Source organism: Zea mays, chromosome 8 (assembly GCF_902167145.1).
Source record: "Zea mays cultivar B73 chromosome 8, Zm-B73-REFERENCE-NAM-5.0, whole genome shotgun sequence".
In the NCBI taxonomy this organism is placed as follows: domain Eukaryota; kingdom Viridiplantae; phylum Streptophyta; class Magnoliopsida; order Poales; family Poaceae; genus Zea; species Zea mays.
The window spans coordinates 157870115-157886436 of NC_050103.1; the positions used below are offsets into that span (position 1 = coordinate 157870115).

Genomic DNA, 16322 nt, shown 5'->3' on the forward strand with positions numbered 1-16322 from the left:
ATTGATTTGTAGCATATATGACCTTTTATGTTTTTTATCATGTTATTTTGAGCTTAATTGTGTATTTTAGTGTTCAAGTTGTAAAACATCATCCCCGAACCTCACAACAAATGATGCACATATTTAGGGGAGGAAATGCTACAACTTGACCCCTTGAGACTAATGTGTTTGCTTAGTGATTTTGATGTAGTCTCAAAAGGAGAATTGGTATCAAAGCATAACAGTATCATTGTACCTTGTTCAAGTTGCCCTTGGTGTTATTGACTTCATGTTCTTAATTCACAATTTTTGTATGGCAACGAGGTTTAAGGCCATTAGTTTACTGTTTTGGTGCTTAATGCCAAAGGGGGAGAAATTAAGTCCAAAGCAACTGGGTGAACCACTACTTGTGAATTTCAAAAAATATTGTGTCTTGAACATGTCTTTTGATCAAAACCCACCCGAAGGAGCCCTCTGATTGCAAAACTACTCTCTTATGGGGGAGAAATCTTTCTCTCAGGAAAAGGGGAGCTTTTGGCCTTTGATCAAAACTAGTCTTGAAAAATGTTTTGATTTACAAAACTAAAGTGTTTTTGACATAGAAGTAAGAAAATGATTTTGTTTTGCGAAAATAAACCAAGTGGTGACAAAATGATCCAAATATGCCCAATTCTATACTTATTCTATTGGTATTTTATTTGACTTCAATTTGCAAAAATTGGCTCGTATTTGGGTATGTTAGTGCCATTTAAGTTGCTTTTTGATATGTTGGCATAAGTCAACAAAAAGGAGGAGATTAAAAGAGAAATGTGCCATTGAGCCATTTTTAGTTGTTTTGGTGATTAGATGCTCAACACATTACTATGACTAATAATCATATGGGCATTAACACATGTGTTTGTAAAGCAAATTGAGGATTACAAGGAAAACACCCTTTGGGCTTGAAAATGGGCATACTAAAACATATATGGATCAAAGTGAAAAAGACATGTTTCTAGTACTTATTCAATTGTTTTAGGTACTAATCATGTTTGTCTAAGTGTTAGGGACCATAAGAAGTCGATCCATAAGGAGCAAAAAAAAGTTGACACAAAAGGAACAAGTTGTGTTGTACTGGGCAGCACCGGACGGTCCGCTGTTCGTCCGACCGCACTGGTCGTTTTCGGGTTCAGCCAAGCACCCTCGGCTATAATTCACCGGACGGTCCGCGCGGAGTGCCAGACAATTCGGTGTGAAGACATCCAACGGCTATCTGCCACGTCAGCCGGCAGCCACAGTCAACGGTCAAATGGTGCACCGGATAGTCCAGTGCCCGCCTGAAACGAACAATGGCCAATCATGCATCTGTTGACCGTTACACTTTGTAGTGTCTGATGCACCATCGGACAGTCCAGTACACCAGCAGATAGAGAAGACTGAGAGCTTCCAAATAAAGCTCCAACGACCGCTAGATCCCTTGAAATGTAGAAGACATGGACCGTCATCATTTATTAAGTTGGTAACCTTATTGCTTATGTTAAAATTTCCAATTTTTTTATCTCTATCTTATATTTCAAATTATACTCTATAAACAATATACTTTATACTGTATAAAACAGTGCATTACCCAGCTATACACAGTAATCTTAGCCTTGCAGGTTAAGGCCCTGTTTGTTTCAGATTATAATCTGGCCAGATTATATAATCCAGCGCAAATAATCTGGTGGGTAAACAAACACCTAGATTATAGGTCCAGATTATATAATCTAAAGCCCAGATTATTATAATCTCATAATCTCTTCAAGAGTAGCTTATTTCAGATTATTTTTGGTAAAAGACCCACTACCCATGGTTATGTGAATTGAAATTACGTTAATCTGCCATCCTCTTTTTCACCCGTCGGTATCTCAAAGTCCATCCTACCCTACCGCCTCGCACAAGTATCCGACGCCGCCTGCCTGGGAGTCCACATCGCCGCCTCCTGGAAAACTCCCGCCGCCTCCAGGAGAGCATCCGACGCCGCTGCCTGGGAGTCCACGCACACCGCCGCCGCTCCCCAGCGCCATCCCAGGTGTTCGCTCCCTAGCCCCAACGCAGGTGATCATTCCCCAGCCCCAACGCAGGAGAGCATCCGACGCCGCTGACTGGTTGCCGTTCGGAGTTTCTTATTATCTAGAAATCATCATTCATGGCTTTTGTGCCTTGCTGGTAGGTGACGACGGGGCTTGTTGAGTGTTCTTCAAACCTGAACGTGTGGCTGCATATAGATTCAATTGAATACAGACCGGCCCAAGTTGCAGTTCTACATCCTGCCGCCCTCCGCATTGTCCAGCGTACCGGCTCCCGAATTTTTTGCATTTTGGTCCTTCATCGGAAAAAAATTTACGTTTGGACCCTAGAAAATTTTAATGTCATTTTTGGACCCTTTACTCGGCGCCGTAGCCTGTGGCGCCGAGGTAACATAGCTCGGCGCCATAGGCTATGGCGCCGAGGTACGTGCTGCGTTGGCACAAACGGACGTCGTGGCGTCGACGTGGTACCGAGCTCGGCGCCATAGATCATGGCGCCGAGCTCTGTTCTATATAGAAAACTTGTCTAACTCAGTTGGTAAAATACAAGGCTCTTAACCTTGTGGTCGTGGGTTCGAGCCCTACGGTGGGCGTTTTTTAATACTTTTTGTCTTTGTCACTTATTTTTTTTGTTGTCCATATTTTCGTTTATGTCGCTGATTTGTCCGTCCTGATTTATTTCTCATCCAATTTTATTTTTGTGACTGATTTGTTTATTCGTCCAGATTTAGTGCAGAAGAAAAAAATGAATATGTGTGCTTCTTTTTACTGGGAATATGTTATTATGTATTTAAAATTTATGTTCAAAAGAACTCAATGAAAATATAATATTTTTTATTTGATCACGATTGAAGTAAGAGTGTTCTCGTTTGATTTTTATTGTGATTAGCTGAGCCAACAAGGGGAGAAGTTGACGGCTTGTGAGCACTGTGGCACACAGCTGCTGTGCTCGCCGGATAAAAAAATCTGGACGAATAAACAAATCAGTCACAAAAATAAAACTAGATGAGAAATAAATCAGGACAGACAAATCAGAGACATAAGCGAAAAATATGGACAACAAAAAAACAAATAAGTGACAAAGACAAAAAGTATTAAAAAAACACCCACCTTAGGGCTCGAACCCACGACCACAAGGTTAAGAGCCTTGTATTTTACCAACTGAGCTAGACAAGTTTTCTATATAGAATAGAGCTCGGCGCCATGATCTATGGCGCCGAGCTCGGTACCACGTCGGCGCCACGACGTCCGTTTGTGCCAACGCAGCACGTACCTCGGCGCCATAGCATATGACGCCGAGCTGTGTTACCTCGGCGCCACAGGCTACGACGCCGAGTAAAGGGTCCAAAAATGACATTAAAATTTTCTAGGGTCCAAACGTAAATTTTTTTCCGATGAAGGATCAAAATGCAAAAAATTCGGTACCGGCTCCTCCATGGACAACCTCGACGCCGAGGAAAATTTGGCGGCGGCCTTAAAGTATAGGAGCACCTTGCGGCGAGGCTTGGATTTCAATGCGTTCCTGGAAGACGAAGAAAGTGCGGCAATTTCCCCGACACCGACACCGGCTACGGATGGCGAGCTCGCAGGCACAGGAGGGCTCGGCACCACCACTGGCGTGCGGCGAGGGGGACACGACGTCGCAAGCGTTGGCAGGGGCCGCGGCCAGAACTACCCGAGGTCGTCGATCGACGTTGTCGAGGACGAGCGCAGGGCTGGGCGAGGACTCGCCACCGCTAGCGTTGGCATGGTGAGCGCTGGGCGCGGCCTCACCACCGCGAACCTCGGAATGGCGAGGGCTGGGCGTGGTGTCGCCACACAGGACGAAGCTATGGATCGTGTCGCAGGTGTGTTGTAGATGTTCACAAGTTGTGTCATGTGTTACGTTTACCTGTTCCTGTTAACCCCACTTGTTTGTTCCAATGTTGACAAGATATTATTTTGTAGATGTTATTTCCGGACGTGGAAAGCGGCCAGCACAAGGTTCGCAAGGGTCTGCTCGTTTCCTTTTTCCTATTGTTCTAAACTTTGAGGAACAGCATGTTGTACATGTTTTAAATTTCTAAACTTTACTTGCATACATGTTTTAAATTTTGAGTAGAATGAAGTTTATGACAAAGCAGCTTGGACTTTTGAGAACACTAGAGTATTTTGTGAAATCTGTATCCAAGAAATCAATGCTGGTAATAGGCCGAACGGCATCATGACTACCCGTGGTTACAACAACATAGCTGAAAAGTACAAGATAGCAACAGGGTTGCACCATTCAAGGCTTCAATTGAAGAATAAATTGGACTTACTGAAATGTTTATATGGTTTTTGGTTGCAATTAAATGCAAATACTGGATTAGGATGGAATTCTGCATTAAAAACTGTGGATGCACCTGAGGACTATTGGAATCGTGTTACTAAGGTATCACTTATTTAATTTTGTACAATTACTTCATTTTATACAGTTATTGTAATGACATTGGATTAACCATTATTGTACGTGTGTGCAGGGCAACTCTCACTGGAAAAAACTGAAAAAAGGTCCTCCTGATCATGAAGAGCTGTTACAACAATTGTTTGCAGGCGTTGTTGTGGATGGCTCTGGTGCATGTGCTCCTGGTGAAGAGTTGGGTGCTGATGATGTGCCTGCAAACTATACTCCAGAACATGCTGACACATATATGTCTCCCCCAGTACATCTGTGAGCAAGAGGCCCTCTCAACATCCAAATGCTAGTACTGCAACTAGTCCAAGGAAGCGCACTAAAAATCCAATGGTTAAAGTTATGCAGGGCATTCATGAGACCTTAAAGAATAATTGTAAAATTTCTGAGATGGTCATGCTTGGTCAGCATTTGGATGAACAGATCAAGGAAGTTCAACAAATAGCAGTTCGATGTGGGGCAAGAGAAGGGTCAGTGGAACATTTCATGGCAACTGAATTGTTTAAGAAAGCTGAGAACAGGGCAACATTCAAAGCATTTGAGACAGATGAAGGAAGGCTATTATGGTTGAAGCGGCATTGTGCTAATGCAGGCTACATTTAGTAGATATTTTATGAGATATTGTTTTGAGTTTTTAATTGCAATACTTGTTATGTTATGCGTACTGAACATGAACATTGTTACTTATCGTCATCAACTATGTTATGAGACCTTGTTATTTTATTGTGAACTAAACCATATTGTGTTATTGTATTATGTTATGTGTAGATGGACAGTGGTTCAAGTGATGATGATGAGGTGGTCATGTCAATGGTTGTTGCACTTGATCGAGTTAAGACTTTGAGAAATTTTGAACCAGTTATTTTTGGACTTGGTATGTTCTACACCGAAACTTACTTGAACAAATCTGTGAGATCAGAACCTTTGACGACTGGATATGATTGGGTGATGAGAACAACTAGTGATCCTATACAATGTTATGACATGTTTAGGATGAGCAGACAGTTGTTTGAAAGTTTGCATGATTTGTTAGTATCGTCATATGGGTTGACATCAAGTAAAAAAATGACATCTATTGAAGCTTTGGCAATGTTTCTATGGACTGTTGGTGCTCCTCAATCTTTTGTTCAAGTGAAGAATCGGTTTGGAAGGTCCAAAGAAACCATTAGTAGAAAAATAAGTGAAGTGTTGGAATGTGTATATCGTATGTCTAAGGATCTTGTGAAGCCTAGTGATCCTGATTTCCTAACACCTCATCCAAAGTTGCTAAGCGATCGGTTTGCACCACATTTTAACAATTGTATAGGTACAATAGATGGTACCCACATTCCAGTAGTTGTACCATCATCAAAAGTTGCCCAACACGTGGGTCGACACGGTTATCCGACTCAAAATGTGTTAGCTATTTGTGATTTCGACATGAGATTCACTTTCGTTGTTGCGGGATGGCCCGGATCGGTGCATGATATGAGAGTATTTAATGATGCTTTGCACAAGTATCACACCATCTTTCCTCATCCTCCACCAGGTATGATTATTTGTACACATGTTTTATTTTGAATTAAAAACTATGTTTTTTAAATTTTATGTTGGAAATAAAATTGTAGGAAAATTTTACCTCGTTTACTCTGGATATCCAAACCAGAAGGGTTATCTAGCTCCATACAAAGGTGTGAAATACCATTTGCCAGAGTTTAGAGCGGGACCACGGGCAAGTGGGAGAAAAGAGGTATTCAACCAATTACACTCCTCTCTTCGTAATCATATCGAGCGTTCCTTCGGTGTTTTGAAGATGAAATGGAGAATTTTACTGGATTTACCAAGCTATCCAATGCTGAAGCAGTCAAAAATAATACATGCATGTATGACTCTACATAATTTCATTCGAGACAGCAAACTGGCCGACGAAGAGTTTGATCGGTGCGATCGAGATGAGAACTATATGCCAATTCCTCCAACACAAGATAGTACAAGTCAATTGGGAGATGATGAGGGAGAGGTCGACATGAATAATATTCGAGATCAAATTGCAAATGCATTGTTTGCTAGGAGAATGTAATTTTATTTATAGATACTTTCTTGTGCATAAATAAGATGTACGAAATGACATCTATTTTTCGTATCTTCAAAATATTTGTATGAATCGATAGAATGACATATACCTGCAAAAAAGAAATCAAATAAAAAACAAGGGCATTGTTGACTTTGTGTGTTAGATAACAATAATCTGCATTTGTATAATCCAGACTACCAAACAGCTATATACAGATTATAATCTAGACAGATTATAATCTGGATTATATGATCTAGATTATAATCTAGATTATATAATCTATAATCTGAAACAAACAGGCCCTAAGGATCTGTTTGTTTACCCACATGGATTATATAATCTGGATTATTTTTGGAGGATTATATAATCTGGATTATATAATCTGGATTATATAATCTGAGTAGTCCTGTTTGTTTACCCAGATTATTTGAGTTGTTAATAGGATTCTTTTGTATGAGTAAGACAAAAATGCCCTCTATATTTGTACTAGGTTGAAACTCATATGTGAAAAAAAATAATTCAATTGACATTGGCAAATATTGCATTAGCAATATTATCACGGAAGGCATTCATGTCACCTTCTTCATCCCAAATTGACTAGTACTAGGCGCAAAAACGATTCGGTGGATTATAATGACAATGGTGGGTAATTTCTAGAAAACTTGAAAGGGTAGTGGGGAAGTGGGAAAAAATAATCTGAAATAAGCACCTCCTCACTTGCTTATGGATTATCATAATCCAAGGAGTTAGATTATATAATCTGGACAAATAAGCTGGACTGTTTGTTTGACTCTTAGGATTATTTAATCCAGATTATATAATCTGTGGGGTAAACAAACAGGCCCTAAGTTTATTTGGTAAAGCGTTTATTTTACCAGCGTGTCGTCAACTGGCGTAACCATTATCCTTGCTCTTAGAGCAATGCCATGTGGCCCACTGGCCCTGCAGCTGAAACACAATCTACGTATTTGGGACCTTGGCTTCGGACGACAACTTTAAACAAAACCTCATTTGTAAGGAAGAAAGTTTAGTTTCCGCAAGTTACATTACCAGATTCTAAATTATATAAAGATTTCTAAAGAACAGCGAATCTCGAAGCCTATCGTGCCCCATGCGCATCTAGAGCCTTGTTGCAAACGCGGCCTGCACCCATTTTCTTGCTGATCAACAGACGTAAATATTTGAATCCACAAGCCCAAGTCCCACACGTCACATACACTTGGGAACGCAGAAAATGCCGAACACACGACACGCTTTTTCCCATCCACAGACTTAAAGCTATGGAGACAAAAATTCCCAACTCCCAACGTGAAAAATTACTACTAGTAGGTCAAAACAGAAGGTTTAGAACGCAGAAATTTTTATAGATGTCATACATGGTTTTACAAGAATCGATTTTGTTTTTACAGAAAATAGGACATTTTACCATGTAGCAAAGGGAGATTTATTACATGGCCGGCGTCAACGCAAACGCAATTTACGCAAATATGCAATCACGCAAGCCGTGTTTGCACCGAAGGGTCACGTCCCACAAGCCGAGCGCCTCGAACCCGTCGTCGAAGGCCACCGGTCAAGGTCAATCCACCACCATGCCAGCGGGCAGCGGCCCAACCGACAACGCGCAAGCGAAGCGGCGAGGAAGGCCGATCCTCCCGCTGCCCTGCATCGCCCGCACGGATTCCACCCCTTCCAACCAAAAAGCGATACAATTGCTTCCTTCGGCAAAAAGTCTCCTCCTGCTTCCTTCCCCCTGTTCTGTTCCCCTTGGCAGCAGGCGGCAGCGGCAGCCTGCGCCCTCCCGCGTGCGTGAGAGCCCGAATCTTTCCATATTCCAATCCACCGCCGCAGCGACAAAAGGGAGTCCCCCCTCCCCGCCTAGGTGGAGGTTGGCAGGTATTTGGTGTCGCGCCCGGTTTGGATTTGGCTGGATTCGAATCAGGCCGGAAGACACAGGTCCGTGCCGCGCGGCGGGGGCGGAGATGCACAAGAGCAAGGGGAAATTCTCCGGCGTCCTGCACAAGGGCTTCAAGCCTGACAAGTGGTCTGTGGAGATCGATTTCTGTTGCTCCCGGCTGGATGCCGAAGGATGGGGTAACCTACCTAACGTCTGCTTTATTTTTTTTTCTTCCTACGATGGTTTCCCAGCAAGACGTCGCTGCGGATGGCGGTGGCCCGGATCAAGCTGCTGCGGAATCGCAAGGAGGTGCAGGTACGCCAGATGCGTCGCGAGGTCGCGCAGCTGCTCGAGGCCAACCAGGACATGACCGCGCGCATCAGGGTACGTGCCTTCCCCGCCACCTGGTTACCTCCCTAATGGTTCATCTCGTTCGCCATTTCACCCTGCCCATTGGTCCGAATTTGACTCGATGCGCCTCCCAGGCTTCCATTCGTGGTAGCACAGTTGACCTTGTGGTTGTAGAGTTCGATAACGCGTCGCGTGGACTTGGCTTCTGAAGCTGGAGCATTCTGGCCTCAAGCTGAGTACAACTTAGTTGCCCGTTGCAGCCTAGGTGTTTGTTTATATGCGTGCTAATGGACAGAATGTCTGCAATTCGGGGTGGATGTGCATGCTCTGCCTAGGTAGGCCGTGGTTTATGATTGTTGGACATGTAGCCATCTTGCTAACCGTGGACTGCAATGATTTTTGATAATTGGGACTTGTTTGATAATATTTTAGTGGTGGTTATTCCGCGTCATGTGCCTTCCCTGTGCACGCCAGCACATACACTGTAGCCTGAGTTTGTCCACTGGTGGTTATTGTGCGGAAGAGAGTTTGTTCTTCTGAATATCTGGTTTTCTGTATTGCTTTGTTCAACGCTGATGTTCCATTGGGCATTGGATTCTCGCAGATATAAGTGTCAAAGTGTGTGATTTTCTTTCCTGGTTTATGTAGAACCAATGCAGCTGATTATACTTGTTCCATATTTACTCTTGCATGCCTGTCTCTGCAAACGTATGTGCAGAAGTATTTAATGCTGTACACAACTTTCTTCTGGTACTGCTGTCCTGGTAGGTAAACTCTGTTAGGCTCCAACTTACAAGCCATATAACATGACTAGGTCGTTTTAGTTCAGATGAAATGTGCACAAACAACCGTTGTAACATGTCTTAATAGTACTATGTCAGCACAGAGCTCATTATTTCTTACCGACTCTGTTTTATTTCTCCCACAGGTTGAACATGTCATAAGGGAAGAAAAGTTCATGCAAGCATATGACTTGATTGAAGTATACTGTGAACTTATAGTAGCACGTCTGTCCATTATTGACTCACAGAAGTAAGGCAACCTTTTCTTTCTATTATGCAAACTTATATTTGTTGTTCCATGATTTTAGTTGTATAGTTTTTTTTTATTGATCTGAGGTTATAGAAGCAGCGGCGGAGCACAGCCAACAAATGAGGTATGGCAGTCGCGGGGGTGCCATGTGCGCCGCACGTTGAGGCAGGTCGTTAATGGCGTCGTAGGCTCATGGCGGATTGGAAGAGGGCAGGAGGCATCGTCGCACTAGTGTGGAGGCACTGAGGTAGGTCCGCAGGTGGCGGGTCGTCGGATCAAGGAGGCGCGGTCGCGCGTTCCTGCCGTCGGGCAGCCAGGGGAAGGAGTGCTAGAGGCAGAGACCAGAGGGGAAGCAGCCAAGTGGGTGGCAGAGCGTTGGAGGCTGAAGGTCGTATTCACACTTTTGCAGCACCGTGTGTGTGGCATGGAGCGGGTGCCTGCAGGGCAGATGACTCACGGTTAGGATAAATTGGGAGCTTGCTAACCTAGGAAGGAGACGTCCTACTCTGATGGGTCGGGATGAGGTATGGCACACGCCATAGCACGCCATACCGGGTCCTCCGCTGCTGTATAGAAGCACACTAGTTAGTTGGTTATGTAACTTACATTTTATTCTGGAACGATTTCATTAGTTCATTAGACACACTAGTTAGTTGGTTATGTAACTTACAATTTATTCTGGAACGATTTCATTAGTTCATTAGACATCTATTTTTCCTTATGGCAATTTTCCTAGCATCACGTCATTGGGCAAACCTAGTGTCGGAGGCTCCCACATGGGTGAGGTCTGGGAAGGGATAAACCGAAACAAACCTCCCACCACAAACACGGAGAGGCTGCTTCGAAGTTCGAACCCGTGACCTGGTGACCCAGGGAGATAGCTCTCACTACTGCACCAAACCTACATCATTATGTAGGATATTTTTCATGCACAACTAAATATGTTCTCATGTGTTTTACTTACCTGAAATTTAGGACTTGCCCGATTGATCTGAAGGAGGCAGTAGCCAGTGTTATATTTGCATCAATGCGGTGTTCAGATGTCACAGAACTAGCAGATGTTCGGAAGCATTTCAAAAGCAAGTACGGAAAAGAGTTTGAAGCAGCAGCCCTTGAAGTGCGACCTGACAGTGGTGTAAATCGTCTGGTAATCCAGAGTGCCTTTATAAGTTTAACTTTTATGAAAGAGTTTGCTTGTTTTCTTTGGCTACAAAAGGAATGCATTTTGCTGCGATTTGTCTTAACAGTTCATACAATTATGCTTGATACAGATAATTGAGAAGCTGTCAGCAGGAGCACCTGATGTGCAGACTAAAATCAAAACATTGAGCTCGATAGCAGAGGAGCACAACATCAAATGGGAGCCAAAAGCGTTTGAGGAGAAACTGCAACAACCAACTGAAGGTCATCTGGTAAGTAAATGATTTAGTCTTTTCACCTTTCTGTCCTTATTTGGATATTGTGGCCCTAACGATTCGTTATATTATTTGTTAGTATGGTTCTGCAACATATTCTGGAGGAAATACTTCAACTATGGGATCATCTACTTCTAGCATATCAACACCACAGCCTACATATTCAGGTGTTAGTGCGGCACCTGTGGACTCAGCCACTATCCATGTGCCAGCAAATAAAACTGCATATGGCAGTGCCAATTCTAATACTTTTTCGAAAGAAAGCATTCATAATAGTTCCAGTGCATCAGTACCTCCTATCTCCCAACATGGGCCGTCTGCTTACTCTTCAGCACAGGTTCCTGGTTCTAACAATATCTCACATGGAAATCCAGGAGGTCCACCTTACCCTCAATACAGCGCAACAGTCCCAGGTAAAGAAGGATTTCATTGTTTGAATGTCTGCCAGTTTTCACTGCTCTATTATGTTAATATTCCCATTGAAATCTTTGATTTTTCCTTTCAGACGCAGTATCCAGGAATGAAGATAGCAATCAGAATAGGGAAAGAAAACCTTTGGTGACTGGTGCCAATTGGAATGTGGAATTCAAGGATGCAACATCTGCTGCTCAGGCAGCAGCAGAGTCTGCAGAGATGGCTAGCATTGCTGCTAGAGCTGCTGCTGAACTTGCTAGTCGTGGAAACTATTCTGGAGATAAAGGCACTGGAGCCTATGATTCAGCCGCATACAGTAGCAAAAACACAGTGAGGAAGCAACGGGCGGAACATGTAGTGAAGGATGAGAGTTTCCATGACCAGAGTTCAGGTGTTAATGATCCAAGCGAGATGCCAAGTAACTCAAGAAATTTTTTTGGAGGAACAGAAACATCCCATGTTGATAGTGAGAATATATCGACAGCCCCATATCAACAGTTCCATGCCTACAATCCAGACAGCCATCCATATGTTTATGAAATGCCAACTGAACCACCTCGTGCTCATTCACCTGACCCACGTTTTGATGATTTATATGAGAGGGAAAGTGACATTGGAAGATCTGAAGTTGATCCGTTTGATTTTCCTAGAGAAAACTTCCAAGATACTGCATCTGTTGGGCACAATTTCAAGGATGTGGAAATCAGGACACCTAGCTACGATCAAGAAAGCACAGATGACTACTATGGTAATTTTAATTCTTCACATGATACATTGGCCCATGGCAGCAGCACCACTGCTTGGGATAAGCAAAACGACAAAGCTCAAGACAACTCTTCACCTGTTGTTTTTGATCAATATGATTCTGATGTTGAACAAGAGAATTTGTTGGACACATTCTCCTCAAAGCATACTGAACAACTACCTGCTCCCGGAGATCATATGAGATTCTCAACTGCAGATTGGAGTGAACAGCATACCAGTGAATCTCCATCCAAGCAGAGAACGTCAGCCCTATTTTCCAGAACAGAAACACAACTATCTGATAATTTAGGAACAAACAAAAGTGATATTCCTTCACCTCATTCTTATCATAACATGCGTCCTGCTTTTGATTCAGATGGTGGTAGCTCTGATGAGGAAATAGCCACAACCACGCATGCAGTGCCTTTAAGGTCACATTCAGGAGGATCTGCTTCGTCTGTCCTGAACAAAGGTGGTGGACCTGATGCTTCACCCATATTTGATTATTCAGGAGCACATGCAGTGAGGAACTTGAACCGTGTGCAAAGCAGAGATTCTGATCTTTCGGAAGAAGAGACAGATTTAGATAAATTTAAAGGTTCATCCTTCGCCAGAGCAAATGAGCAGCAGCTGTTGCCTTCTGCCATACGTACTTCAGCAACTTCTGATGATAAGGAAGATGACATCAGCCTGAACTTTGGTAAGTTAACGCCTGGACTAAGAAACAAACCCAGGCAACCCCCACCATACACCAAAGTTTCCAGGGAGAGCATTCTGCCTAAGCAGTCCTTGCCTAAGGTTTCTGCTGGCACTGAAGAGTCAGTCGATTCTGAAGAGAATACTACATTCAAACAGGATAGAAGTAGTCCCCAAAGCTCATTTTCAGCCAGGACTTCTTCAGGTAAAGACTACGACAGTGGACTTTATGAAAGGAACCGAAGTGTTGGAACACACTGGGAAGCAAAATCAACCATAGCAAGAAATTCCTCTGGTTTAGATGATGCTGAGAAGTTATCTGATCTACCTACTAATATAAGTCTTCCAACAACTAAGAGTTCTGAACGCTGGAATTCGAGTAAAGTGCCTTATCATGAAAAACCAGGTATTGGAACACGCCGAGAAGTGAGATCAACACTGGCTAGAAATTATTTTGATTCAGATGACAGTGAAGAAGAACTAGAGCAACAGCAGATTCCTCAGTCGAAGCAATCTGGAGTGCTGATACAGTCACGCAGGACACGGGAGGTGACATCAGACACAAAGAGAGATGGTCGTTTCCAAACCGGAGCTCAGTATGGTGATGAAACTGAGAGTGTGACAAGTAAGACACAAGTCCATCAAGGATTCAACAGCTCAAGTACTGAACGGAGTGAAAGGAGGGATCCAAGTGTGTACCCCAGGGTTGCAGTACAGCGCTCTTCGTCTAAAGCTGAGCAGATTGAATCTCCGATGGAGAGAGGGAAGCCACAAGGAGCTGAAATGAGAAGCACCTTATTTCGAGGAAATGAAGAGGACACAGAAACCTCATCTGGAACTCCAAAAGAAAGCACCCCCAAAACACCCCCTGCACATGTTCATCCCAAGCTTCCAACAGACTATGATTCTTTCGCCGCACATTTTAGGTCTCTTCGAACAAACCGGCCTTAGGTTTACACGACATATAGAGTTTGGAGTTTCAGTTGAATTAAGTCATATATACGATACTATGATACGTTTTATGGAGGTTGAGTTGAGATTTGTACATTATAGCAACACTGTTTTCTGGACACTATCGTGCTGTGCTAGTTTGGGCGTACAATTCTTTTGTTCTCTTGTATCCTCATATACTCAATAGAATCATATTGTAAAGACTTTAATTTCCTGTTAGTGATTATTAATAAGCACGGCATGTTGGCATATGTATAGAACATGCGGGGTTCTTTCATTCCATTGTAACGGGATCTGCTACACTCATGCTATGAGATTGTTTCATGCTTTCTGCACCTTCGTCTGTAGTCTATTCATGTGAAGGGAGGTGGCACAGTCTTTGCATTAAGTACTACTCCATCCTAAAATATAATTCGTTTTAAACTAATTATATATTCAGTAGGTAACATATAAATATATATAAATATAGTTTGTATATATGTCTATATTCATTATCATTTAAATAAACGTCGACGAAAAATAATAGGCTAGAAAGAACTATGTTTTAGAATTGAGAGTATATTTTTTGATAAATTTTTTGGCGGTACTGGGTGATTTGCGTCCTACCGAGATATTACCGTCATACGCTCATGCTGCTGAGGGTTGAGAATTTTAGAGATGGTAATGAGTATTCGAAATCTAAAAATTCGACGGGTTTTATCTGATATGTAGTCAGGTATGAGATAGTTTGTCTATCCACGATATATTAGTGATCAAGAATCTACCCGTTAGATAGACGGGCAAGAACCTCTACCCGAGAGATACATGTATGGATGGGTAGTACCCTTACCCATATACTCGTGGATAAAATATACCCGCATCATATTATTATTATTATTATTATTATTATTATTATTATTATTATTATTATTATTATTATTATTATTATTATTATTATTATTATTATTGTTATTATTATTATTATTATTAAAGCACATCTTAGCTAAAAAGAAAATCCGTCTTATATTTATTTAACTATTAAGTTATGTAATAACATGATTTGCGATATTTTAAGTTGAACTTATGTGTTTATTTGATATTTTAAGTGATAGGAATATTAGAATTTGAGACATTTTTAGCAGGTATGGGTTACCCGACTACCCGCGCGGGTACGAGTATGGGTAAAATTCTATACCTGTGAGCATATATGGGTAACCCAACAGGTATAATTTTTATTGATAAGTACGAGTACAGAATGGTACTATTCGCTGGGTATATACATGTTTGCCCTCTGAAAGGGAATTAGGCTTACACCTATTTACTAAATGATTTTGGTGGTTGAATTGCCAACACAAATAATTGGACTAACTAGTTTGCTCTAGTGTATAAGTTATACAGGTGCCAAGGTTCACACTTAACCAATAAAAAGACCAAGTATGAGGTTCTACAAAGAGAGCAAGGGATAACCGAAGGCACCTCTAGTCTAGGGCACCGGACTGTCCGGTGCACCACCGGACAGTGTCCGGTGCACCAGAGGACTCCAACTCAAACTCGCCACCTTCGGGAATTTCCGGTGCTCCAAGGAAGAGCGGCCTCAGGAACTCGCCAGCTTCGGGAAACCGCAGCAGCTGCTCCGCTATAATTCACCGGACATGTCCGGTGTACACCGGACTGTCCGGTGTAACTGCGGGGCAACGGCTACTTCGCGCCAACGGTCACCTGCAACGGCATTTAATGCGCGCTAGAGCGCGCAGAAGTCAGGCACGCACGTTGTGGCGCACCAGACACTCTACAGTACATGTCTGGTGCGCCACTGGACATCCAGGCGGGCCCAGAAGACAGAACTCCAACGATCGAATCCCAACGGCTTTGGTGACGTGGCTAGCGCACCGGACATGTCCGGTGTACACCGGACTGTCCGGTGCACCATACGACAGTCAGCCCCACCAAACGGCTAGTTTGGTGGTTGGGGCTATAAATACCCCCAACCACCCATCATTCATTGCACCCAAGTTTTCCACTCCTCAACCACTTACAAGAGCTAGGCATTCAATTCTAGACACACCAAAGAGATCAAATCCTCTCCAATTCCACACAAGACTTTAGTGATTAGTGAGAGAGATTTGTCGTGTTCTTTTGAGCTCTTGCGCTTGGATTGCTTCTTTTCTTTCTCACTTGTTCTTGTGATCAAAACTCCATTGTAATCAAGGCAAGAGGCACCAATTGTGTGGTGGCCCTTGCGGGGAAGTTTTGTTCCCGGTTTTGATTAGAGAAGAGAAGCTCACTCGGTCGGAGGGACCGTTTGAGAGAGGGAAAGGGTTGAAAGAGACCC

At 42.9% G+C, this 16322-nt stretch overlaps 1 protein-coding gene across 1 annotated transcript; it reads left to right on the top strand.

Annotated features, from left to right (window-relative positions):
• The first annotated feature begins 7863 nt into the window (after window positions 1-7863).
• On the top strand, window positions 7864-14322 carry LOC103636219 (uncharacterized). Its single transcript, XM_008658574.4, has 7 exons — window positions 7864-8555; window positions 8660-8792; window positions 9688-9791; window positions 10767-10938; window positions 11063-11203; window positions 11286-11619; window positions 11712-14322. Exons 1-7 carry the CDS (start codon window positions 7966-7968, stop codon window positions 14009-14011), a joined length of 3774 nt encoding a protein of 1257 aa, XP_008656796.3. The 5' UTR covers window positions 7864-7965; the 3' UTR covers window positions 14012-14322.
• The last annotated feature ends 2000 nt before the right edge of the window (window positions 14323-16322 follow it).

What these genes read in the sequence shown, in the direction of transcription:
- LOC103636219 (XM_008658574.4), top strand. Translation starts at nt 7,966, where the DNA reads ATGGCCGGCGTCAACGCAAACGCAATTTACGCAAATATGCAATCACGC. An exon ending in GGCTTCAAGCCTGACAAGTG is followed by an intron (nt 8,556 to 8,659) that starts GTCTGTGGAGAT and finishes ATGGTTTCCCAG; the next exon opens with CAAGACGTCGCTGCGGATGG. An exon ending in TCCATTATTGACTCACAGAA is followed by an intron (nt 9,792 to 10,766) that starts GTAAGGCAACCT and finishes CCTGAAATTTAG; the next exon opens with GACTTGCCCGATTGATCTGA.